Source organism: Passer domesticus, chromosome 14 (assembly GCF_036417665.1).
Source record: "Passer domesticus isolate bPasDom1 chromosome 14, bPasDom1.hap1, whole genome shotgun sequence".
Taxonomy (NCBI): domain Eukaryota; kingdom Metazoa; phylum Chordata; class Aves; order Passeriformes; family Passeridae; genus Passer; species Passer domesticus.
Genome location: NC_087487.1, coordinates 1,804,929 through 1,829,784, shown reverse-complemented (window position 1 = coordinate 1,829,784; position 24,856 = coordinate 1,804,929). Strand labels below are relative to the sequence as shown.

The following is a 24,856-nucleotide window of genomic DNA, read 5'->3' as shown; positions in this document are numbered from 1 at the left end:
AAAGGAAGGGGAAAGGAAGGGGAAAGGAAGGGGAAAGGAAGGGGAAGCTGATAGAAGAAGGGCCCTGGCCGCAGAAGGAATTTTGGAAGAACACAGTTGACACGGGGCAGCTGCTGCCATTACCTTGAGCCTCTGGAACTGCTGCTGGCCCTGCACGGGCACGGCTGGGGGCGTGGGGTGCGTGTGGCTCTGCACCACCTGGCTGCCGTGGGGCTGCACGGGCGCGGGGTGGTGGTGGCCGCCGTGCACGGCGGCGATGGCCGGGCCGTGGCTGCCCGAGCTCTGCGGCACTGCCGACACCTGCCAAGGCAAACAGCGCGTCAGGCACGGCCCCGGGGCACAGAGCAGACAGCAGAGAGCCTCCCAGACACAGCAGGACACTCAGGGCAGGAGAAGGCAGCTGGTTTGAGCTTCAGCCATGACTGCTAACAACTTTGCTCAACCAACTCCAGACTTTGCTCAACCATCCTCCAAATACAAGAAAGCCCTCCCTGCAGACACATGCCCCCAGCCTGCACACTCACTGCCTGTCCAGTATGTCCCCTGACATAAAGACCTGGAAAAGGAGGGTAAAATGGAATTTTTTTATCTGGCGAGAGTCAAGGTTCTCTCCTTTCCCTGCATGTCACAAGTAATAATCTGAATGAATGGATCTACGTTCTTGATAATTCAGTTTGGGTACTGAAACTTGTGGCTCTCTGGCATCAGCAGGCTCAGGGGAAAACCCAGCTTGGTATTTCCCCTAGAAAACCAGGGAAAGAACAGAAAGCATGCGCTTTTGGGACTTCTTCATACCGTAAACCAGGAAAATTTCAATTTGGAAAATCGTCTTCACAAACCCAGTTTTCCATCCAAGCCTCTTTCAGATGGGACATACTTAATTTAATCCTCATGAACAAAATATGGTTTGCCTGATGGTCCATCTAGGTTCTTTTTAGGAAGGACTGCCAGTATCAACACACCCTCTTCCAGCCCTTGCAAGGGTCTGCCTGCAGCTCTTCAGCTCTGTGGTGCCACTATCAGTGTGAATATCCTTTCTGCAGAAGCAAGGATGAAGCCGTGTGTAAAATCAGGCACTAGACAGGGAGAGCAGCTCACCAGCAACACAAGTGTGGAAGATTAAACATGCCAGAAATGTGGCAGAGACAAATATCCCACAAATAGCTGTCAGTGAAAGAGCAGGGAAAGGCTATCTCCAGTGTACTCTTAAAAAGATGTTTCTTTTCCCTGTTCCCAAATGCCAGCTCCTTGTAAAGGAGGCAAGAGAGGGAAGAGTGCCACCTAATGACTCTGGGGTAATGTTTTACGAAACATTTCAATTTTTCTGAAAGTCTTCAATCTAAATGCTGATTTAGTCTGTTAAGCTTAAGATCACCCAAGATACCACGTCTTTTACAACAGCAAACCTTTTCCTGCTGCAAAACAGAAAAATGGAGGAAAAACCCTCCACAAACCTGACTCTGTGATTCAGAGACCAGGTTTGAGAGAATCACTACAAGAATCGTGCTCAAGAAAGCCAAGTCACACCATGCTGGTTCATGAATGAAGCCAATAAAGCAAGCATTGACAATGAGACGTACACGGTCCGATTTTTAAAGGAAAACCCCGGTTACCAAAACAAAAGTGTAAAATACAGAACTTTACGGTGCCACAACAGGGTGCTGGCTGGCCAGGGAGCTAAAGGCTGAGCACACACACCTGGTAGCTGGGAGTTACAGAGTACTGGATCCCCGTGGCTGACTGCATGGTCTCGGAAACCGCCTCATAGACCGGCGGGGCCGGGGCGAGCACGCGGTGCTGGTGCGGGAAAGCCTCGGTGCTGCTGGTGATACGTCTCTGCTGCGACGCATACACGGGTGACTCCTGCTCATCCAATCGCCGCTTCATGCTGAACTCATGCTCGGGAAGCACCACAAAACCTGGGGAAAGCACACTGGTTAGCACGGGGAATTGATCCTCCTGTGCCACAGGTGACGCACAGAGCACCGCGAGCAGGCACAGCGAGTTTCTGTCCATTTCGGTGCTGGTATCTTGCAAAAGGAAAGTGGAATTAAAGATTTAGCTTTCAGCACAAAACATGCAACCGTATCTCAGCACAAAAAGTACAGCCTTATTGTTGTAGTAACTTGGAAGTTAAGGATTTCTTCAGTCTCACCTAAAGGATGTTGCTAACACACAGACCCCGAGCAATGTGGAGCTCGTGAATGCAGTGTTTGAATACAACAGGCTGGAAGGGAAGGATGTGTTACCTACACACTGCTTACACTGACAACACAAAAAAACCCCTCTTGGACAGTCCAGGTAGGATGACAGCTGTGAGAGATGCTAAAGGATGTTGCTAACACACAGACCCGGAGTGATGCAGAGCTTGTGAATGCAGTGTTTGAATACAACAGACTGGGGAAGGAAGAATGTGTTACCTACACACTGCTTATACTGACAACAGGAAAAACCCCTCTTGGACAGTCCAGGTAGGATGACAGCTGTGAGAGATGCTAAAGGTTGTTGTTAACACACAGACCTGGAGCGACACAGAGCTTGTGAATGCAGTGTTTGAACACAAGAGAGTGGGGAAGGAAGGATGTGTTACCTACTGTTTATATACACTGTTTATACTGACAACACAAAAAAAACCCTCTTGGACAGTCCAGGTAGGATGACAGCTGTGAGAGATGCTTTAAAACATGGGGAAAAAGCAGGATGCAGAATCAGAGTTTGAAGTCACTTACAAAGCCCTAAAGCATTTAATACATGTGTGTTAAACACACTTCATGTGTAACTTTGGGGAAAGACATAGATCTACTATGCTAGGAGTATTTTGGGTCCCACATGCACACCTGTGGTCCTGCCAGCACCCTGGCCCCACTCAGAAGTTGGATTCCTGCCTGCCTGCCAGGGAGCACAGATCAGCTGCTCCCTCACTTACTTCCCTGTATTTTTTCATGCTCCTGCCCAACCTCAAGTTGCTTTTCTGCAACTTGATTTCACCTCAAACCCAACAGGTCATTCTGCCACTGTCCCACTCCAAAAGGAGCCATGAATTCCTGGCTCTGTTGGATGGAACTAGTCATCCCAGTACTCTTTACTGCAAGCACATTCCAGTGTTGTTTTCTATCCATTGACAGTTATTGCCATCCTTGAGATGTTATCTGCTGTTTATCAAAGGCACAGGCAGCCTGTTAAGATGTTGGAAGGACAGAAAACAGTGAAACCATCCTCTTCTGCTTCAGGATCTCTCCCAAGCAAGACCTTTTCAGTTCAGTGCAGCCAAGACATACTCATTGCTAAGGCAAGCACATGCATAAATGAGAGGGAATGATGTTCTCCCAAAATAATGGTACAGCAGCCAATCCCCATCTACCAAGTCAGGACAGCTCTACACAGTCTAAATCTGTCATTAATCAAATAACCCAAAGATCATTAACTGATACCTTACATCAAACATGGAAACAGGAATCAGCAGGACAAAGGTGCAAGTTTTCCTCTCCATGACATAAAACATGGAAAAGATTTGGAATTTTTTTTTTTGAAGGGACCTTAAAGATCACCTCCTTCCATTCCCTGCCATGGGCAAGGACACCTTCCACTATCCCAGGATGCTCCAAGCCCTGTCCAACCTGGCCTCAGACACTTCCAGGGATGGGGCAGCCACAGCTGCTCTGGGCACCCTGTGCCAGGGCTTCCCCAGCCTCAAAAGGAAAAAATTCTTCCCAGTACCCAATATAAACTCTCCCTATTAGTCCCTCCTTTCACTTGGAGAGGGTAGGACAACAAGGAAGATGACTTAATTTATTTTTGAAGTTACTCTTCAAGTTTAACCTCTCAAGAGCTCCCCAAATCACCTGGCAGGTCACAGACAGGAAGCAGAGGAGAACTCCTTGCTCAAAGTAAAGGGGAAAGCTCATCAGCTGCATCTTAATTTCAAGTTACAAACCCTAAGTAAGCCTGACCCCCAGCACACACTCAGCAGAGGAACACACTCCAGGAGCTCACTTCTCTAATGGTGCCTGCACTGGTTGTCTTTTCACCTGGTGTCTGCTGATAAATGAAGAGCCAGGAAGGTTAACATGGAGCTACTTCTCTCAGGCACACACCACATTTCACTTTACAAAACCAGAGTTTTATGCTAATGAGGCTGGGACTAAACTGAGCAAATCTGGCCTCACACCATCCACCCACGGGCAGAGCTGGCCAGGATTTTGCATGACAATGGCTGAGTGTATGAGTAAAGTCTGGGCAAAGCTTTGGTGGCAGCTATTCACAACCTACTCACCTACTTGGATACCCTTCTGCTCTGAACCCTGCTCCCTCAGCCAGCCCTGCCACTTGCTCTGACCTCCCAGGCTGCTCTCCCCTCATCCTTTCAATATTGTTGTAGATCCACGTGGTGTGGTGGCTGCTCAGTGTCCCACCCTTGGGTCTCATTTCCCAGAGCAACACTCCACACTCACCCCTCAGATGGGCTCACCAGCCCCTGAAGCAGAGGCTGTTTGAGGGCAGAAGATGGCTGGAAGACTCACGTGTCCTTAGGAGGATTAAAATGCCACCTCAAGCTGTCTGAGAAGACTTTTCCCCATGAAGACACCACAATTCTTGGCCTGTGAGGCCACAGGAATCATGACACCACCAAGGATCCATCACCACACACACACCAGCAGCACAAACATCATTTTTTGAAGCTCTCAATTCTTGCAGGCCAATTGTACAATCTTCCAAAAATTTAGTTTGCTGTGTGGTTGATATTGAAACTTTTGTAAAACAAAACTTAAAAGCTCATGTACATTCATCTTCCCTCTGAATTCCCCTCACCTTCACCGACTGAGCTTGGACGTTGCTTTTATCCAAACACCAGAGCTGCTTCAGCTGTGAAATTCTGCATTTTATATATATACATATGTATGTGATAGTCAATAGTAGCAGTCCATCTTCCCACCAAGGGTCTGCAACCCACTGAGTAAGAGTATCTCACAGCAAACCAGCCCTTAATGGAGATTGCTAATTGACAGGCTTTATTAATCCTAGCAGAGAGATGGTCTCAAAGCTCTGCTGTACCTAGACAGAGACTAGTGGTGGTAACTCTGCATCCACCACCCAAACCAGAGAGAGGGGAAAGCAGACCAGCCCCACAACAGTCTGCATGCTGCAGGAGGAGATATGATGCTGAATGGTCCCAAAGTGCATTTGTTTCCTCACTAAAGTCCTGCTAATCTTGACCTGGAATCTCCCACCAATCTCCTCTGTTCAAAAGCTGGAGAGATCTGTCCTGCAGAAAGTCCTTCCCCTCCTACAGCTCACCAAAAAGATGAGGAAGGAACAATGAAATGAAACCCAGGACTAGACATGTCATTTTGAACTGATTTAGCCAAAGCATGCTGCTCAAAGGGGCAATTCCACCCACTTCCACCCCCAGTAACAACTGATTTTTCCTTAATGATGGCAAAGCCCAGCTATGGGAAAGGTATTTTGAGAATAAGCACACAACATCAAAGACTTGTACTGAGAGTTTTCCCTCCACATTACAAACAATACTATGCTTATGCATCATCTCAGAAATGCAGCACACATCTCTGGCATCCCCTCATGGACTTTGAAGTGCAGATTTAGAGAGCCCCAATTCAAACTGCAACATCTGTAACCTTAATTTGAGGGTTGAAAAGCCCTCAAAATGCAGCAGGGACTGAAAGTCACAAAATTCAGGTACTTTCCTTTGTTAAAAGCATTAACAGGATGCATGAAGGAGATCTTAGCTCCACCTGAGCAGACCAACTCAAGGATTTAATTCTCTTTCCTCAGCAGCATTTCTACCCAAACTCCCTTTTAACTCCTTAAAAGGAGCACACTTCATTCTGTCTAGGGGAGGATGAAGACTATTGGGGTTTTTTTCCTAAGTTTTTACATTTTTAAATGTAATTTAAAAGGGAGTTTTTGCAGGAAATGGGGGCTACATGAGAACACACCTCTAAATCTTCCCTGTGCCACAGGTAGGATGCATCAGGCAGATACACACACAGACACAGGATCTTCAGCTGGTAAAGAAAAGGAAAAATGAAGAAAAGCTATGTGCATCTCAGTAAGAATGCTAGAATTATGGAATTTTACCTCACCAGCTTCATCAGAGGGTTTCCCCATCCACCTGCCCCACATGAGCTGGTGGGACAGACAAGGGCAAGAGGAGCACATCCCTTTCCCTCTGGTACTGAGGAAAGCAGAGGAGTGGCAGCACTGACACAGGAGGAGAAGGAACAAAGAGGGGACAAGGCTGGAGTCACTTGGAGGAGCATTGCAGGGCTGCTCACTGCTCCATGGGACAGAGAGCCCAGGTGCTCTCCTTCTCCATCACAAAACCGCCTCTCTGGTGGCAGCTCTGCTCCCCAGCATTTTACCACATAATATCCCAAAAATCTCCATTAATTCTATTGCAGGTTTTCCCACCAGATAAGCAGAGTCTTCAGGCATTGGAGATCAGCTGGTAAAGTTAAAAGAAAAAGCAAAATAGAGACTAGGAAGAAAGCAAATTGGGAAGGTGCACTGCCTCACACCTGTTGGAAGCCCAGCACACCTGTGGATAAACACCACCTCCACCAAGGAGCTGTAAAAGATCCACTGGAGAGGATTTTCATCCCTCTGAAAAACTGCAGGGTCTGTACAGGACCTAACACACGTGAAGGCTTTTTAAAAGGTTTTCTTTCAAGGGAGAGAGGAGTCAAAAGCAGGGAGCAGCAAGTGTAAGTGTCAGCTCTGCTCCCGGAACAGTGACGGATGTCCTGCAGGACACATCCCACACGGATTACAGAGGAGTGCACAGCAGTGCCTGCTGAAAGGAGCCAGCTCAGGTTCCAGCAGTGCTGCTAACCCAGCCACACGACTTCCAGAACATGACCCAGCTTGTTCAGCAGTCACTGCCACACTTTGTTTTTACGGTGCCACGCAGCCCTGCAGCACAGGGATAACCCCTTGGCCATGCTACAGAAAGGCACATCTAGGAGCAGAGCGTCCTTCCAAAACGAAATGAGAAACATCCTTAGAAAAAGGTGCTGGAAAAGCACGACCTGAAGCTTTGGGAGCAGTTGGGAGAGTTTTCTGCAGGGTGACATCGTGCCAGCACTCACCAAGAGGCAGATGGGACACAAAAAAACCCCACTCGTCCAGATGGGAACAAGTTGGTGAGGCACTGATCCCTGCTTTGCCAAAAAGTGGCCCAGGTGCCAAACCCCACTGCAGACAGGACCCATAACAGGCTCTACAGAGCTTAGAGCATTATTCTGCCCTGTTCACTGAGTGCACCTACCCCATGCACACAGAGAATGATCAGAATCCTGTGATTTAACCAAATGAAAAAAGAAAATACCTCGGCGAGGCTGGAAAAAGTAGCATGGTCCCAAAAGCACAGCCCAGGCTGAAGTGACAGCTATTACGGGGCTCTTTCTGCTCCAGCTCCAACAGCCATAAAAGCTTTCCAATGCTGGAGAAGTCCAGAACAGCAATCTGGACAGAAAACGATTCATAAATCCTGGAAACGTAAATGATCCGCCTGCCAATTCCAACACGATGCTCCCAGCCCCAGGACCCACACGTGCCAGGAGCCTGAGCAGAGGGCTCCCCTGGCAATCCGGGCTGGGGCCAGGGGGAGAGCATCCCCCTTCCCCACACCGCTCACAAAAGCAGCCCGAAGCTGCCAGACCTTCCCCAAACTTGAGCAAATCAGTGCTATTTTTTTGGGTGAACGACCACGTTGCAGCATCTCAAACTAATTCATGCTGAGACCATGTGTCTTCACCAGCAGCAGAAGGTGGGAGGGATGAGGTTAAAATACTTTGGGGGGGAGAAAGCACGATTTCCTTTTGCAAAGAGCGCACCCATGTGAAAAACTGCTAACTTCACCTCAGCAGGGGAAAAAAAAAAAAAAAAAAAAGACCCTAAAAAGTGGTTTTTTCTGTGCTTGGGGATCCACCCCAGGCTGACACCAGGCTGCCAAGGCACTTTATGTGATGAAGGAAGTTTTACAGATGCTTTAAAATTAGTGTATTAAAATAAAACGCCATTTTAATTTAAAATACTGCACTATATAGTTAATCCTATATAGCTAATGTTTACTTTTCTGAAAGCGTATTTTTAAAAATAATTACAAGTTAGGAGTGGAAAATGGCCAGTGCAGATACAGCTGCACTGAATTAAGTCGGGCATTTCCCACTTGTTTACTGAGCCTGCACCTTTTAGCACAACTAAAAGCGGCAAGTTAAAAGAGAAACATGAGGTGTTCTGTCAGCCTTAAGCTACACTTTAACACACAGACCAGGTTTAAATTCCTCTGGACAGAGTGGGAGACTGAAAATCCACGCAGAGATGGAGATGCCTCTGATAATTAGTTTAAAATAGAGCTGACACAACCAATTTTGCCCCATTTCAATGGTCCAAATAAGTAAGTTTCCTCAGGGATGTAACTTCTATCTGAGCACACGTGCTATTCACACAAATAACGACTGTTAAAATTCAGACTGGGTCTGAACCCAGGCCAGGAAGAGGCAAAAAACCCAGGATTTAGTTAGGCAGACACAAAGCACAGTCATGCTTTTAAAGCTACCTGAACTACCTACTATCAAAAAAAAACAAAAGAATTGAAATATTTTCTATGGATGTACAACAGCCTGAAGAATTTAGAAAAGGGGTGAAACAGTAATGTAAGCGTGTGCCGAGCTCAGAGCAGGGGAGCACGGGCGCTATTAGATCGCAGGACAATCAGTGCGTGCCCGAGGAGCTCGGGGTGTCCACGCCTGCTCCAACAGGTCCTTCGGGAGAGCGGAGCCGCGCTCGGCCACGCCGGCACAGCTCCGCGCTCCCACGGCAGCTCCGCCGGCACCGGCAGCGCCGCGCCGCCCCCGGCTCCCGGAACGCCCCCCGGGCGGGCGGGCGGCGGCTGCGGCGCGCGGCGCGGCCGGTACCGGGGCCGGGCAATGCGGGCGAGCGCTGCCGGGGGCGGTCCCGCCGCAGCCCGGGAGCGGCACCGGGCGGAGGGCGGGCGGAGGGGCGGGCGGAGGAGGCGGCGCCCGGCTCGCAGCGCGCCCAGCGGCCGCCGCACGCTCCGCCCGCCGCTCCCGCCATGCCGGGGCCGGGACACCCCGGCGGGGCGGGGCGGGGCGGGAGGACGCGCGGCCGCCCGCGCGGGCCGGGGCTCCCCGGGGACCGCGGGCACCGACCGGCCCCCCCAACCCCGCGCCGCCGCCGCCGCACCGGCGCCGGGCCCCGCCCCCTACGGATCGCCGGAGGGGGCCGGCCCCGGGCCCGGCGGCCTCCCGGCCCCGCCGCGCCGCTCTTCCTTACCTCGAAGCGGCTCCTGGCAGCGGCCGGGTCTCCCTCAGGCTCCGGGGGTGGCGGGCACCTCCCGGGCGGGCGGCGGGGGCGGGCTGTCCCCGGCGCAGTGGGAACGGGGGGGTCCCCGCGCCCCTCCTCCCGGAGGGGGGGGGGCGGGCGGGGGTGGCGCCGGGCGCCCGGCGGGGGCGGGGGGCTCGGCGGGGGGGGTAAGATGGAGTAACCGTCTGTCGGCCGCCGCGGCGGAGCGCTGCCCGCTTCTCTGTTCCCCGGGAAATCCCGCCCCTCCTCGCGCAGGGGGGGAGCCCCGAGCCCCCGTTGGCTGGGACGCGCGCCCGTCACTCCCTCGGCCAATAGGAGCGCTGGCCCCGCCCACCAGGCCCTCCCCTATTGGCCGCGGCCCCCAGGAAGGGGATGTGGAGAGGAAGGGAGGGAGGAGAGGAGGGGGGGAGCGACCGCCGAAGAAAAATGTCCGTATAAGCACCGCGCCCCGCCCCCGTCCCGCCTTTCCCGCCGTCCTATTGGCTGCGACGCCAAAGCGCCGGCCAATTGGCGAGCGGGGCCGCGCCGCCGTCACGACGAGAAGCCCACCCACGCGGCGAATTGGCCCCGCCCGCCAGCGGCGAGGCCACGCCCCCCTCTCTGGGGAGCCCTTTTGTGGAATGTTTACATCGCGGCCGCGGCCCGCGCCAGCGGCTGCCCCCGCCGTCCTCCCCCCAGCCCCGCGCCCCGCCGCCGGCCAGGTCGGCGGCGGGAGGTGGGGGCTTGGCGGCGGGGCCCGGGGGGCGGCGCGGCGCTGCCTTTTGTCCCCGACCCCTTCACTTCCGGGATGGCGGCGCCGCACGTGGGGCGGGCGGGTTGCACGTGCGGGCGGGGGGCGCACGGCGCGCACACACACACACACACACGCACGCTCGCTCCCGCGCTCGCTCACACTCACGCACGCACGCACCCAGCGGGGGGGGGGGGGGGGGCGAGAGTGGGCGGTGCGCGCCGCGGGGGGCGGCGCCCTCGGCTGCCGCGGCCAATGGCGTGCCAGGAAGGGGGCGTGGCCGCCGCGGCAATGCCCCCCCCCGCGCGCACACACTCAGTCACTCGCTTTCCCCCCCCCCCCCCCCCGCCCGTCGCGCGCTTCCCGCCGGCGGGATCCGGAGCGCGCGCGCGCTCCTCTCCCCTCCTGCCCCCCCCGCCCCGCTCTTCTCCCTCAGGTTCCCGCCCGCCCGCGCGGCCCTGGGGAAGCGATTCCCGCGAAGGGCGGCGAAACTGGGAAAGTGCGTGTGGGGGAAGCAGCTGTTACATACCCTCAGCGCGCAGGCGAGCAGCCCTGAATGGAGGGGGAACTCCCCCCGGGGCGGATTGGCCCCGCGGTGCCGCTCGTCACGGCCGCGCCGCCCACGGCCCGGGGGGGGCTGAGCGAGGGGGCTGTGAGGGGAAGGCCTCCCGGCGCACGGAGCCGGGCCGGCCGGCGGTCCCCTCCGCTGGAACGCGAGATGGAGGTGGGGGTTGATGCCTTCAGTCATCGTGCTTCCCTCCCTTTGGAAAGTTGTGGAGGGGGTTGCCGGGCTCCCCAGACAGCGGCTGCAGGAGCCAGGCCTGGCCGCCCGTGAGCGCTCGTCTGGAGCGTGCTCGGAAAAGGGTGAAACACAAACACACATGCTCCACACTTCTAGTTAAATGTGTATTTCAAGCTCCCTCACTCAAAGAAGGTCCAAATCTCCTAGTTGTGGTTTTTGGTTTTTTTTTTTTGTTTTTTTTTTTTTTCTTCCCAGCTGTTCTTCCCTTTCTCAGACCGGCAGAGCGCTGCCGGAGCAGGCAGCGGGGTGGTGCCGGGACAAGCAGAGGAGCTCTGGGAGCTGCAGCTCGGTTTAACCCCTGGAAGGGCTCCCGACACGGGGGTTTGAGCCTGCGGTGCCGCTGGAGATCGAGCCTGAGCCTTGGAAACCGGAGACGAGGAAGCAGAAGGGCTGGGAAACGAAGCGCTCCGGAGCTAGGCTCTTTCCAAACTCCCAGGGCGCAAAATTACAAGCACTAAAGAAATCGTCATTAGCGAGGCGGCGTGCACGCAGCCAAGAAAGCCAAATGAGAGAGGTGGGCACAGCGATGGCAGCGCCGCTTTAGGATTGCCCCGCAATGCCTTTAAATCCCCGTTTCCAAACTCCAGCAGAACTCTGGATTTTGTTCTTGGAATTGCCTGCGCTGTTACTTTTTGTGGTGGGTGATCCCCATCTCTGGGCCACTCCAGGGAAGGGGAGATCCTCCAGGCATCAGGCTGCTTGTACTCAACAGCCCGTTTTTCCCACCACTCTCCAAACAATACAAAGTTTTTCTTTCCAGTAACTTTTGGCTGTCTGCGTGAGGTGACCATTTCCAGAGAAATCCTTGTTTCTGCTGCTGAGCATGACCTGCTGGCACAGAGGGAATGGATGGAACAAAACATCATGTTGTGCAAGAGGACTGAAAATGCTGGCTTTGAGAAGAAACGCAGCCCTGGAAATAGTAAGGGAGGGTGAGTGTTTGGGTTGTTTTCCCATGGAAAAGGTTTACAACCTTTTCCTCCGCCTCCAGCACAGATGGGCTCTTCATCTCTCCTCGAAGGGAGCAGCATATCCGAGCTGTTCCCATTCACAGCCAGAGTTGATTATCTCCCTCCCTCTCCTCTGGTTATTCCTATCAGATACCCAGCACACGAGTCTTGGAAACGTTTTGGTTCTCTGTGCCCACATCCCGTGGGATTGAGCTAGAAGGCACAACCACCTTTTCCGTGTGCACAGAGCGGGCTTGGTTGGGATTTCACAGCCAGGGGAAGAGACACGGGCTGGGCACATTCGTGGGGCCACGTGGGACACTTGGCATCACCTGCAGCTTTCGGATCTGGACCCAACGCTTTGCCAAAAGCCCCGCTGAGCCACGGAGAGCTGCTGCTGACAGCACAGGATTAACAACAAACTGCAAACACTCCCCTCCTGCACGTGTGCCGAGAAGAAAGCCCAGCTGGGTGAAAAAGTTTGGCAGTGAGGAGGCAGGGCCCCAGGAGCCTTCCTTCAGAGGATGAGAGCTCTTCGAGGATCCACGCTGCAGTGGGTGCCTGGAGGGAAACTCTGGGGCAGCCTGAGCCAGAGGAGCAGATCACACTGCCTGGGCTGATGCTGCTCCAGGACACAGCTGGGTGGAAAACGGTACCTGGAAGGATGGGACACTGCCCTGAACCAGAAGCACTCAGAGGCAGGATGTGCACAGCTCCAGGGGTGCTCCCAACACCGACCTCTCACACACTGGGACGTGCAGCCCTTCCAGACGGATTCCCTGCTGCCTCTGGTTCTTTTCCAGCCTTCCAGTGCTTGTGTCTGACCTTGGTTTGGCACAGCCACCCAGTCCACCCCCAGAGCACAGGGGAAAGCTTCTCCCAGTGCTAGTCCTAGAAAGACACTGGCATTCCTCACTTTTTTAGGCTCCAGCTGAACAAACACAGGTGCTGCTCTTCACACCCACCAGCTGCCCTGCTCTGGGGCACGAGCTCTCTCACTGGCTCCAGGGCTTCATTTGCACAAGCTGCCTTTTTTTATTCCCTTGTCCCTGAGCCTCAGGCTGCAGCTGCTGCTCTGGGACTGGCATCACTTGCACCTGAAGGCACTGGGGCTGCCTGACAGCCCAGGAGTTCCCCCTAATTTTTGTGCCCTACTTGCCTGCCCAGAGGGGATCCAGAAGCACAGAGGCGATGCCTGCACCCCCAAATCCTGCAGCAAAAGGCAGCAGCAGGCAGATACCATGGCCAGACAGGAGACTGATGTCCTGAGGATGTCAAGGCCCTGGGAAAAGAGGCAGCAGCTTGGAGCAGGGTGGGTCATGTCCCCCCTGGCTACACCAGCTCACTGTGCTGTCTTCCCTCCTGATGCTATCCTGCCTGCCCAGGAAAGCTTCCTGCAGCCTGGTTATCTCTGTCTCAGCCTCACCCAGGCCAGAAGAAGCCCTAAACACAGCCCTGTGCTCCTCAAAGTCCACGTGCAGCCAGGGATGGGGCCAGCTGGTTTTAAACACAGCCCTGTGCTCCTCAATGGGGCCAGCTGGTTTTTAGAGATCACAGCCTGTGCAAAGCCCTGAATTCCCTCCTGTCCTGCCCAATGCCCCCACGACAGCAAAGAGGACTGGTCACTGGTGGTATATTTATATATCAATACAAATAAAAACAAAACAACTCCCAAAAAAGTAACAACAAAAAGGTTTCTCTGAGAGCAAAATAGGAACATTTACAAATACTTCTGGCTCTGGCTTGGATCAAGTTAATGTTAAATACAAAAAAAAAAAAAAAAACCCAAACAAAAAAAAACACAAACCAAAACCAAAAACCAAACACAAAAAAAAACCCAAAAGAAAACCTCCTAAACCCTGTGCCCCCCTCCCCCAAGATTATAAAAAAATAAGAATATACACATTCAAAGAGCTTATTACAGTATAAAGTTGGGGAGGCCCAGGCAGTGGCGGGGGCCGGGGCAGAGGCTCGTTGCCTCTCCAGGGTTTGGGGTTTCCTCTTGCTCAGCGCTTTCCCAGCCCATGACTCAAGGCAGGGCTGGGCCTGCGGGTTCCCAGCGGCAGCTTGGGAAAGCCGGGCAACCTGGAGAGCCGGTCGGTCCCCACGGCCCCGTCACCTCGTACCTAGTGACTCCCTCGGCGGCACCCAAGGGCACGCGATGCCGGCGAGCTCAGCACCCCTGGACAACCCAGTCCTCCAGATCCTCCCAGGAGCACAGCTGCTACCTCTCTCCATGGGGAGGATGAGACAAAGAAACAGGGGGGACACCATCAAGTATCCTGTGCCTCCAGTGGGATGGGCACAGGAGTGGGTACTGGGTCCCAACGCTGCCCATGAGGGGAAGTAAGGGGAAGGGGGAAGACAAGACAGAGCCAGGACTGAACTCACCGCTCCAGAGATCACAGCAGTGAGGTGGCAGGACAGCGGGGACCCCTGGGAGCTGCTAAAGGGGCGGTTGTATATATGTATCTATATAATAGCCGGGGGTCACAGCGGGGGTATATTATATACACACATACATACACACACACAGATGGAGCGTCAGGCGAGACCGAAGCACGTGCCTCTTCCTCAGCCCCAGGACTGGGAATACATTTCCTAGGACTTTGCAAAGCCCCTCTCTAGGTACATCTTAGGTGGTCCCAACAACAACAAAAAAACCCGAAAATTAAAAAACCCAACAACTCAAAGAGAAGACAAACCACCTCCCCAACCATCCAAACCCAACCGAAACACGACGGGCAGGAGCGAGAGCCCCTTCCTGTGCCGGCAAAGTGGCAGCCACCGTTTGGGTTGAATAAGGCACAGTTCCACAGCAGTGCTGAGAGCCGAGGTGCTCCAGCACCGCCGCCCCCACGGCTCTGCCGAGTCCCGGCGTGCCCCGAGGCGGCGCGGGCAGCCCCCGAGGACGGGCAGCGGCGTCGGCGGGAGGCGCAGGCTCTCAGTGCCCCGGCGAGCTCTTGTCCTGGGCGGCCCGGCTGTGGTTGGTGAGCAGCAGGCCCTCGCGCTGGGCGTGCTCGAGGATGGCGGTGTAGCAGAAGTAATACTGCTCGGGGGTCTGGATGCTGAAGGCGCGCTGGGTCCGCATGCGCAGCACCGTCTGGTAGATGTTGAGCGTGCCCACGTCCTGCAGCTGTGACAGGCAGATGTCCAGCGCGCAGAAGGTACCTAGGGACGGCGATGGGCACGGCATCAGACACCAAATGGCACCATCACCGCCCCTTGTGAGAACCGGAGTGCTGGTGCTCAGCCCCCCACTGATCTCCTAAGGGCATCTGGGGATTCTCCCAGGTCTGATGGTTGTGGGAAGTCCTGAGGACATGTGTCTCAGGTCAACCAGCTTGCAAACACACTGTGGGTCCCTCCCCAGGATGGAAATGCCCCAGGGAAGCTGGACTTGTCACCCCAGCATCTCCAAACCTCCCCCACAGCCATTACCTGTCCTGCCAATGCCAGCGCTGCAGTGCACCACGACTGGGGGTCCCCCGGGGTGACCCTTGAAGCGAGGTCCCAGGGAGCTGACAGCCACTCTCTGCTGCTGCTTCACGGCCCCCAAAAAGTCAATGAGAGTGGCAGCGGAAGAGGGGACGCCATAATCTGGCCAGCTCAGGTACTGGAAGTGGGACACCAACCGCCGCTCCCTGGTCTGGGGAAAGCAGTGGGTTTAGACCCTCTTTCCTCCTCTGACCCCTGGTGCCCCCATGCCACTCCCCCAACAGGCAGCTGTGCCCACGCACCTCTGAGCTGTGGATCTCCAGGATGGTTTTCTTGTAATGGTTGAGGTTCTCTACGCCCAGGTTGGTGATGGTCAGGGCCCCAAAGCACACCTGGAAGTCCTTTTCCAGGGGCCAGTACTGGCCGCACTTCCTCCTGCCTCCTTCCTCCAGCCTGGGAGCATGACAATGACAAGCTGGTAATGTCCTCCTTGCCCTGCCTGAGACATCTCCCATGCCACCCAGCCTTGGTTCTTTGGGGATCCCGTAGGGACCAGTCTGTCCTTGACCCAGTGTCCCACCTCTGTGGGGCTCTGGCTGGCACCACTGCTGCAGGATCACTGCACCGAGCCCAGCGCTGCTTATCCCACACCAAAACTGCCCATTTGGCACAGAAAAAGAGGGCTGTGTCCCTCCACGAGCGCTCACCGGGTTGTCATCACAATCACCAGGACGTTCTGCTCCCACACCATGCGCCAGAAGTCACCGTAGGTGTTTTCCAGAGGCCCTGCAGGGACACCCACACATCAGCCCAAAATCTCATGGATCTGGGCAACCCCTTGCCCAGCTGCATCCAGCAGCCCCCCATGACCCCCACAGGGAACCACAGCCCCTTCCTGTAAGGGCTGACCCAGGTGTGGATCCACAACACAGCCTGGAGCTGTCACTGATGCCACCCTCAGCACCATGTCCCTGTGGCTCAGCGCTGATCCCGCCTCTCTGCTCAGCCTTGGGCAGATGAGGCAAATCCAGAGCTGGGATAGGGGCAGGGAGAGGGAGAGGGCTGCTATCATGGATGAAGATGGATCCCCTTGCTTTCTTCCAGCAAAAACTTCAGTCCACTAACTGGAAACTGAGAGGGGAATAAATACATGCAGGGAGGAGTAAATACACCCTGGGAGAAGGGGGACCTGCTGGGCAGCGCCCAGCTCCTGGGATGTTTCCCATGGCCAGGGGCTGACACTGGGCAGAGGTGAAACCCATGGGTGCATCAGGAGCAGAACAACCCCTTGTTGGCTCAGCCATACCCTGAGTGCCAATGTACGCATTCCTCTGCTTGTAGCCATCCATGAAGCTCGCGTTGATGTAGTCAGTCAGCTGCAGGGAGAAAAGCATGGGTGAGATAAGGCCTCCAGAACCCTGGGACAGCTGTGCCAGCTTCCCACAGGACTGTGGGCTTCCCTCCTGGGCTGGCTCACCTCTGGGCGGCTGTACGGCTTCGCCAGCTTGACACGGGTTTGGTCCAGGCAGGGCACGTCCCCGTACCGGTTCTTGTCCTGGTTGTAGGGTGCCCTGGGAGGCAGGGGAGAGGGAGGCAGGGATCTATTCCTGGTGTATTCCAGGGAATGTATTCCAGGCAAGGCAAAGGCAGCATCCCTCCCCCTGTGCAAGCCTCTGGGGCCCGTAGCCTGGGCTCTGCTGCCATCACCTGGCCAAAGCCTCGGGAAGCAGAGTCCCGGCCAGATCCTGGTCCCTGCTGTCCTCTGCAGCTCCCCCTTATCCCAGAGGCTGCAGGACTCACAAAGGGGGCTCACACCATCCCTAGGCCACGGTTCTGAGTTGCTAACCCAAAGCACCACACCATGAAGAGGCCAGTGGACCCCCATCCAGCAGCAGAAGCGTGGGGTGAGGGGGCACAGAGCTTTTTGGGGTGAGAGGGGCACCTGGCTCCCTACCAACAACTCACAAAGAGCAGACGAAAGTGCCGGCCGGGCTCCTGCGCCGAATGTCTTCGTACTCCTCATAGATGCCACGTTTCTGCTTGTGGCTGACATGATCCAGCAGCTCCTGGAGGGTGACAGACTTGGGCCCGGGGACGTGGACGGAGCCGTTATCTTTGGGGGCCGCCAGCGGCACCAGGATGAGCTCGTCCAGGGGGTCGGGGTGCCCGTTCTGCTGGGGCAGGAACCGGCAATTCCAGCTCAGAGGATCCAGTTTGAGGGACCCTCCGAGGTACTCAGGGAGGCACTCCCGGGGCAGGTGATCCTTCAGCTCCGACATCTTCACCATCTGCACCTGTGAGAGGAAGGGGAAAGGCAGGGGTGACTCCAAGAAGGTTGGAGAGGATTCCCTGGGGATGGCAACAGGGATGCCAAAGGTCTGGTGCTCGGCAGCTTCCAGCAGAGGGGGCTGAACGGCACAAGCAGCTGAATGGCTGCTTCCACCACCCTGGCATGAAGGTAAAGCAACCTCAGCCCTGCCCACTGAGGGTCCTGTGCCAGGAGGGTCCCCACTCACCCGCTCCCGCAGCTTCTCCTTCAGCAGCAGGCTGATGATGGAGTAGGGCACGCGGAACCACATGGGTGCTCCCACGATGAAAACCTTCTTGAGCCGAGCTGGGAAGGCACCCTGTGGGCATGAGGAGGGGGTCAGATGCAGTCTGCTGTGGCAGGGGACATATCCCAGCAGAGGTGACAACCAGCAAAGGGACCCCATGATGGCAATGCCACATCTGAAGTGTGCCTCGCACGCTCACAGCCTTGCTTGTTCTTTGGTTCCTTATCAACTCTTATCCGTGTTGATAAGGAACCAAATTGCTTCCTTGGAATTAGGTAAGCAGAGGGTTTGGCTCCACGGGGAGAGGTGAAGACTGGGAACCGGGATTATGCAAAGAACACACCCCGGCCAGTATTTACTCTTATTGCTTTTTTTTTTCCGGAGAAGGGAGGAGGCACCAAATGCCAGCACGATTAAAAAATAATTTGCATCTGTTTTCCCAAAAGTGCTGCCAGCAGCTGTGAGAGGAATCCAGCCCGGGGACAGCTGATCCCTCCCGCCCGCGCCACACCGCAGCCACCGCCGGGTCCAGCCTGGCAAGCTCCCAGTGCCTTCCCCAGGTCCTGCGGGGCTGCAGCTGGTGCTCCTCGGCCGAGATGTGGTCAGCGTGGTCTGGGGTGCAAATTGATGCCAAAACCACAGGACTTTAGGTTCTTGGTGAGCGAGTGGCCCACACAGACATCAGTTAACCCCCAGGCACCACCTTGAGCAGGTTGAGGATCTTCTTGCTGAGGTCCAGCTCGAAGTTGGTGTACTGTGACCCTGCCATGTCGTAGATGAACACCAGCCCGTTCCTTTGCGTCTCAAAGCTGAGAGGAGGAAAAGGACAACGTCAACCCCACAACATGCAACCACCTGGCTCCTGCACCAGCAGCTCTGCCCCACACTGACCCCCAAAAATCCCTTCCCACGCTTCCAGAAGGACTCACAGACCCAAACCTTGCTTCTGCACTTCCCAGCTGCTTCACCATCTCTTCCTACAACCCTCATTTAAGCCTGACTCGTGCCTTAAGCTGCTCCAGCATCATCACCCGTGATGGGTAAGGTCAAAAACAGAAAGAGCCCAGCAGGATAAATGGCAGGGGAATGTGCTGGGTTTATATTTTTGGCAGGGCTCGCATTACGTCTGGCTGATGGTGGGGCTGCCTCCTCCCCAGCCAGGGCCTGCAGGAATCCAGGACTTTACTAAACTGAACCCAGGGTGTGGACAGGGCAAGGCTGCAAAGAGCCTGGTTCAGGGCTTGGGGGATTTTGCTCCTCTGCTGAACAACTCCATAAGGAGGACTGGCTGCAGTTCAAACCAGGGAATTTCAAGCCATGGGGAGCAGTGATCTCCCTGGGAGGGAACGTGCTCCCCGGGGACCCTCCAGTGTGAGACAGAGGACCCCTGCAGAGGCAGGCTCACCTCTCCACAGCTCGGTCCAGCAGGTAGAAGAGTGCCTGGAGCACCACGTGCTGCACGCTCTTGCTGGGGTGGTGCAGCTTGGCTGTGAACAGGGCGATGGAGGCTCCCGAGGGGTCCCGCACGCTCTGCCGAGGAAAGGGGGTCAGGCTCCAGCACCCCCACAGAGCAGGGCTGGGATCAGCCACCCAGCTGGGGCAACCCCTGGGGGACCCCCACCTACCAGAATGGTGAACTTCCCGCTGAGCAGCTCCGAGCGCAGCGGCTCCTCGTGCGGCTTCAGCTTCACAATCCCCTCCTTCAGCCGCGTCTCCTGCGGGCACCGAGGGCAGTCACAGGGGGCACAGGGGGCACGGCCCAGCTCTGCCCCACGGGGCACCCAGCTGTCCCAGGGAACCTCTGCTCCATGGGATCATCTTCCAGCAAGCCCCCAGTAACAGGAGCAGCTCTGCAGCTCCAGGTTGGAAAAGACATGCATGGATCTATATCCTTAATATACAGGGAAATGCTCTGTGGGCAGCACACACCAGCCAGGAGGGCACCCCATGAGCTGCTCCCAGAGGAGGGGAAGGGATTGGGATCTCCATGGCAACCCGCCTTGGCTGAAAAAGGATTTTCCAGCCGGATAAAAACTTGTGAGAGAGAAAAAGGAGAAGGGGGAGCGTGGTCCTAGGGAGCAGGGCTCTCCTGCAGAGCAGGAAGCCCCCAGATGGGGGGTTCTGGCCCCTCTCACTCACCCTGTAGGAGTGGAAGAGCTCGATGGCCCGCAGGACGTCAAACTTGCGGGCCATGAGGAACTTGACAGCCACATTCCAGGAGAGCGGGGACACATTGTACTGGCCTGTCCACTTGTTGATCTCCTCCAGGAACTGCTTGGTTGCCTGTGGGAGAGATCAGGGGCATGCGATGAGACAGGGTGAGAGGAGGAGGAGGAGGAGGAGGAGTGCCCCAGGAGTATGCCTGGTCATTGTTGGAGCTACAATCCTCACCAGACCCAGCAGCTTCTTGGGATGGAGCAGACAGCTCCACGACAAAAGGGGTAAGGGCAGTGGCGATGGAGACGGCAGAAATGCCACAGGACAAAGGGAGCAAGGGGTGGGAAAAATGGCCTGGAGGCTGGGGGACACTTGTGGAAAGGAGAGGGGGAGCAAAAGGAGGATTTTACAGGCAACAAACTCCCATTCAGACACAGCATCCCCAGCACAGCCCCATCAGCTGGCAGTGGCCGCCTGGGGCTGCAGCTCCACCATGGGGTGGTGAACTCAGCTGTGGGAATACAGGCAGTGAACATGGAGGGCTGGCACTTCGACCTGCTACAGGACATGGACCAGCTCACCCAGCAACACCAGTTTCACACACACATGGAACACCAGGAGGGTCCTAGGACGCAGCTTTGCCTTCTGCCGTGGATTGATCCCCTGTCCCACACAGGAGCCCCAAGGGAGATGGGGCAGTACAGCCCAGTCTTCCACCACATCCTGCTCAAAGGATGCAGGCAGCACAGAGGGAGACACCAAAATGCCTTGCTTCCACCCAGGCATACACCAAATAAAACAGCTTCCAAGCTCCCCAGAGTGGAGGATGATGAGCAAGGAGGTGGAGGAGGGAGGGGAGTGCTGAAGGCTGGCTCGGGAGGGAGGCAGGGGCGGTGTAGGATGTCAGGCACAGAGTTACTGGGAACTATTCAGAGTTACTGGGAGCTATTGAGCCAGAAAAGCTTGTCGGTGTTAATGACTTCCGACAGGAGGAAGTGAAGGGCCGGGGTTTATCGGCGGCGCGAGGCTCGGCAGGGACAGCGCGCCCCTCTCATGGGATGGGCCAAAGGAGCCCGGCTCATCCCAGGGGTCTGGCTCTCACACTCTGCAGCCAGGAGCTCCCTAACTTGGTCCCAGAGTCACACAAAGCAGCCAGGCGAGCACCACAGGAAAATAAATGGGGCAATACAGGAACCATCTTCAGCCTTAACACAGAACACATCCACGCACACAGGATATTCTATCTGCAAACACATCCTATCCCATATATCCTGGGCACACCTCCACTTTGCCAGGGCATTCCCCAAGGCACCCAGTCGCTCAAAATCCAGGGCTGCAGATGCAAACCCAAAATAACAGTGAAGAAGATCCTCCCCCAGCACGTGCAGGATGGTCAAGGTATGGGAGTGAGCGCCAGGTACAATTTCCACTTCCCCCAGACAAAGATTGGAGCCAACACTGCAGCCTGAGCTGCAATGATACCCCAAGGTGACGGGAAGGGAGTCCCCAGATGATGGGAAGAGGGACCCAAAGGGCATGATGGCAAGAGGAGAGGATGCAACCTGTGGTTCAGGTCTGCCTCCTCAACATCTAACCCGCCACACTTCACACAATCCCATTTCCAGCAGCTGCCTCGAGGGATGATGGGCTTTTTGCAAGGGGAAGATGCACAAGAACAAGCACTATCTTTGCAGGGCAGTTCAGCCATGAATTCCAGCTTTCCCTGGGAACAAAACCAAATTCCACACTTACCAGTGCTGCCATTCAACAGCAGGGAGCCAGGCGTTACAGAGTTGAGCATCAATGCCAGCCACAGCTCTGCCCCCTTCGTGCGCTCCACTGGGTCTCATCATCCGTCCTAGCCCCAGTCCCAAAAGGATTTACACACTTGTCAATCCCAGCGGAGCAGGGATCGCTCCACGTGCCAAAAACAAAGCCTGTGACCCAGAGCTGCAGCAAGAAGTTTCTGCAGCACTGGGAGTGAAATTGTCCGTGGCTGGGTGTTTGGAACAATGCTGGTCTTTGGAGTGCTGGCGTCATCCATGTCCCCGCTGCGCCGGAGCAGGGTGGTGACAAAGCCACTGCCGCTGGAATCCAGGGGTTCTCCCAGCCCTCCTCCCCAAGGCAGCAAACCTGCCCCCTGCTTCAGTGTGGGGAAGTGGGGGACAAATCTGTGAAAATTGCAGCTGGGCTGAAAACCTTCAAGGAAAATTGGTTTGGCTCCTTGGGGATAGGCTAGGGAGGGAACTGCAGAGGGCCAGTAGAAGAGATGTCCCGAGACTGGCCTGGGAAGGGTGAATTTCCCCCTGGCTTGCTGTCAGTAACAGGGGAGAGTGGAGGAAATCTTGATGGTCCCAAGAAGGATGAAGGGATGGCAAGAAGGGCATGTTCCAGCCCAAACCACCACTTACCCACAAAAAGAAGGAAACTTCCCTTATTTTGGCTTCCAAGCCACCGAGGGCGGCACGAAAGGCAGCCTTCCCCACACCAAGCTGATGACCCAAACCTGGAGCCGTTCACGCAAACTTCTCTTCACCTTCTCCATCCAATATTCCCGAACAAACCAAACATCTCAGATCCCTCTCCTGGGATGCTGCTCCCTCTGCAAACCAGCCTTCCCTGCTGGTGCAGGATCTCCAAAACCCCTATTCCTGGAAGCTTTGCCCCCTCCATGACACAGGAGAAACACTTATCTCAGGCACCTGTGGGGACAGAGGGCACTCCCTCCTTGGACACTCCAAGGACACTCCCCATTCCTTGGGATTTTATCACCCTGGAGAGAGCAGTGCTGCTCCCAGGAGGAAAGAACCTGGTAGCTCTGCATTTGCTGAGCACCAGCGCAGGCTGCAGGAGGGGCTCTTCCATGGAGGTTTTGAGAACTCGGCATCTCCATCCCAGCCCTCCTAAACCTCCCTGTAGAAACGAAGGATTTTTAAAGGAGAAAACCAACCAGCCAACCAACGGGAAAACCGACCATTTTGGACAGAAAACAGGACCTTTTTGCCTTAGCTCTGCAGTCCCCAGAGCCACCAACGTGGCCAATGTGACAGCCCGAGGGGGCAGAGGGATCCCGGCTCCACATCCCCATCCACAGGGAAGCCCAGCGGCCGCGGGTGGCCACGCGTGGGGACGAGGACAAAAGAGGGGACAGGCAGGGATCGCTCCGGCCACCCGAGGCTGCCCGGCCGGCTCCAGGGCCCCGTTCCCCGAGCCCAGCAACATCCTCCCGCGGTGACGCAAGGCCGGCGGAGGAAGCCGGGACGTCACGGGAGGCCTGGGGCGTGGGAAGCGCGTGCACACGGGTCCATCCCCACGCACCATCCCCCGCACCATCCCCGCACCGTCCCCACGCAGGCAGGCTGCCAGCGGGGCCACGCTGCTCGGGGAACGCGGGACCCACGCCCCAGCACCCACGGCACGGGCCTTGCGAGGGCTCCGGGGAACGGGAGGGTTGGGGGGTGGCGTGGATGGGGGTTGTGGGGTGGGTGCTGCGTGGGTTGGGAGGCTGCGGGTTTGGCGGCTGCACGGATGGGGGGCTGCGGGGGGGTGGGGGGGTTTCCCATCGGGAGAATCGGCTGGCTGGGGAAAAAACCAGCCTGGCAACCGGGACTAGCCAAATAACGATGGGAAAGGAGCGGTGTGGGGAAGGAACCCCCGGCGTCCTGCCCAGCCCGACCCGGGGAAGAGGAGCCCGGCGGGACCTACCTGCTCCTCCTCGGCGCTGAGCTCCGCGGCCATGCTGCGCGCCGGGCCGGGCCGGGCCGGGCCGAGCCGAGCCGAGCCGAGCCGGGCTGGTCTAGGCGGAGGACGCCCCGGCGGAGCCCATCCCCGGCGCTGCGGGCACCGGCCCCTCCCGGCGGCGAGGGCGGCTCCGCCCCAGGGGCCCCGCCGAAAGTGCCGAGAAAATTAAAATAAAATGCGGGGGGGGAAAAAGAGAAATTAAATATCTATGTGTGCGTGTGCGTGTGTTGGTGTGAGCCCCCCGGGAAGTTTGTCTCGGCCCGGGAGCGGCGCTCGGCTGGGCCGGGCCGAGCCGAGCCCCCGCCCCGCTCCGCTCTGCCCCGGCGGGGGCGGCGGCAGGAAGCGCCCGCAGCCCCCGGTCCCTCCTCCCCGCGGCTCCGCCGACCCCGCAGGGCGGGCGGGGGACAGGAAGCCCTCCCCGGCGGGGGGGACAGCAGCCGGGATGGGGCCGGAGGGGCCCGGTGCCCCCCGGCTCCGCGGCGGCTTCCCCAGCCCCGGTTCCGGCCGCGGCGGGCGGGAGCGCCGCCGCTAAAATGGTGGCAGCATCCTCCTCCCTTCGCTGATGCTGGATAAAATTCCCGGCAGCCGCATCCTCCCGTGCTGTTACTGGATAAAATTCCCGGCACAGCTTTCTCCCTTGCCGGGATTCCAGCCTTCCCCCCACGAGCAGGAGTCCGGGGTTTCCAGGCGTCTCTTTCCACTCCCTCCTCTACGGTCCCTAAATTGCATTTCCCAGCCGAGCGCAGGTGTCAGCGCCTGGATGGAGAGTCCCGAAGCTCCTCCGGGAAAGAGCGGGGATCCCGGGAAGCACAGCAGCGGTCGCTCCAAAAAGCCAGGCCCTGGGACAAGGGGACATTTTGTTCAGCCGAGGAGCACTGTGCTGGCAGCGTGCCTACAGCCGGAGCCTGTGCACCTAACTGGGAGAAAATGGAAGTAGGGCAGAGGGAAGGGGCTGAGAGCCCCGGCTGGATGAGTGCTCCAGGCCACGTCTCCTCGCCGAGCTGCCCGCTCAGCTCTCCTGCCCCAGGCCAAATTTCAGCCCCCGATGGGGTGACCCCTCCAGCGGAGCTGCTGCCTGTTCCAGCTGGGAGTGGGATCGCACCCAGCAAACAGAATAGTCACAGCACCAAACTGT

General features: G+C 56.6%; 2 protein-coding genes across 4 annotated transcripts in view; both read right to left on the bottom strand.

Moving 5' to 3' along the window:
• The window catches only part of SIN3A (SIN3 transcription regulator family member A), a 33,702-nt gene extending 23,068 nt beyond the window's left edge, over positions 1 to 10,634 (bottom strand). The window contains exons 1-3 of one of the 3 annotated variants that reach the window (XM_064389712.1): positions 10,608 to 10,634; positions 1,699 to 1,919; positions 124 to 300 (exon numbers count right to left, since the gene is read on the bottom strand). In XM_064389712.1, coding sequence (XP_064245782.1) covers positions 124 to 300; positions 1,699 to 1,887 — 366 coding nt within the window. In that variant the 5' untranslated portion in view covers positions 1,888 to 1,919; positions 10,608 to 10,634. Of the gene's footprint in view, positions 1 to 123; positions 301 to 1,698; positions 1,920 to 5,957; positions 6,094 to 9,318; positions 9,508 to 10,607 lie in introns of those variants that run through there. The other 2 variants (XM_064389710.1, XM_064389711.1) reach the window with 2 other exon arrangements.
• A 2,812-nt stretch (positions 10,635 to 13,446) lies between these two features.
• Positions 13,447 to 24,631, bottom strand: PTPN9 (protein tyrosine phosphatase non-receptor type 9). Its single transcript, XM_064389713.1, has 13 exons — positions 23,686 to 24,631; positions 19,963 to 20,106; positions 19,449 to 19,538; positions 19,229 to 19,353; positions 18,527 to 18,632; positions 17,785 to 17,895; positions 17,234 to 17,562; positions 16,746 to 16,839; positions 16,575 to 16,644; positions 15,976 to 16,054; positions 15,571 to 15,721; positions 15,272 to 15,479; positions 13,447 to 15,001 (listed from the first exon to the last, which is right to left on the bottom strand). Exons 1-13 carry the CDS (start codon positions 23,716 to 23,718, stop codon positions 14,775 to 14,777), a joined length of 1,767 nt encoding a protein of 588 aa, XP_064245783.1. The 5' UTR covers positions 23,719 to 24,631; the 3' UTR covers positions 13,447 to 14,774.
• Between the last annotated feature and the right edge of the window lie 225 nt (positions 24,632 to 24,856).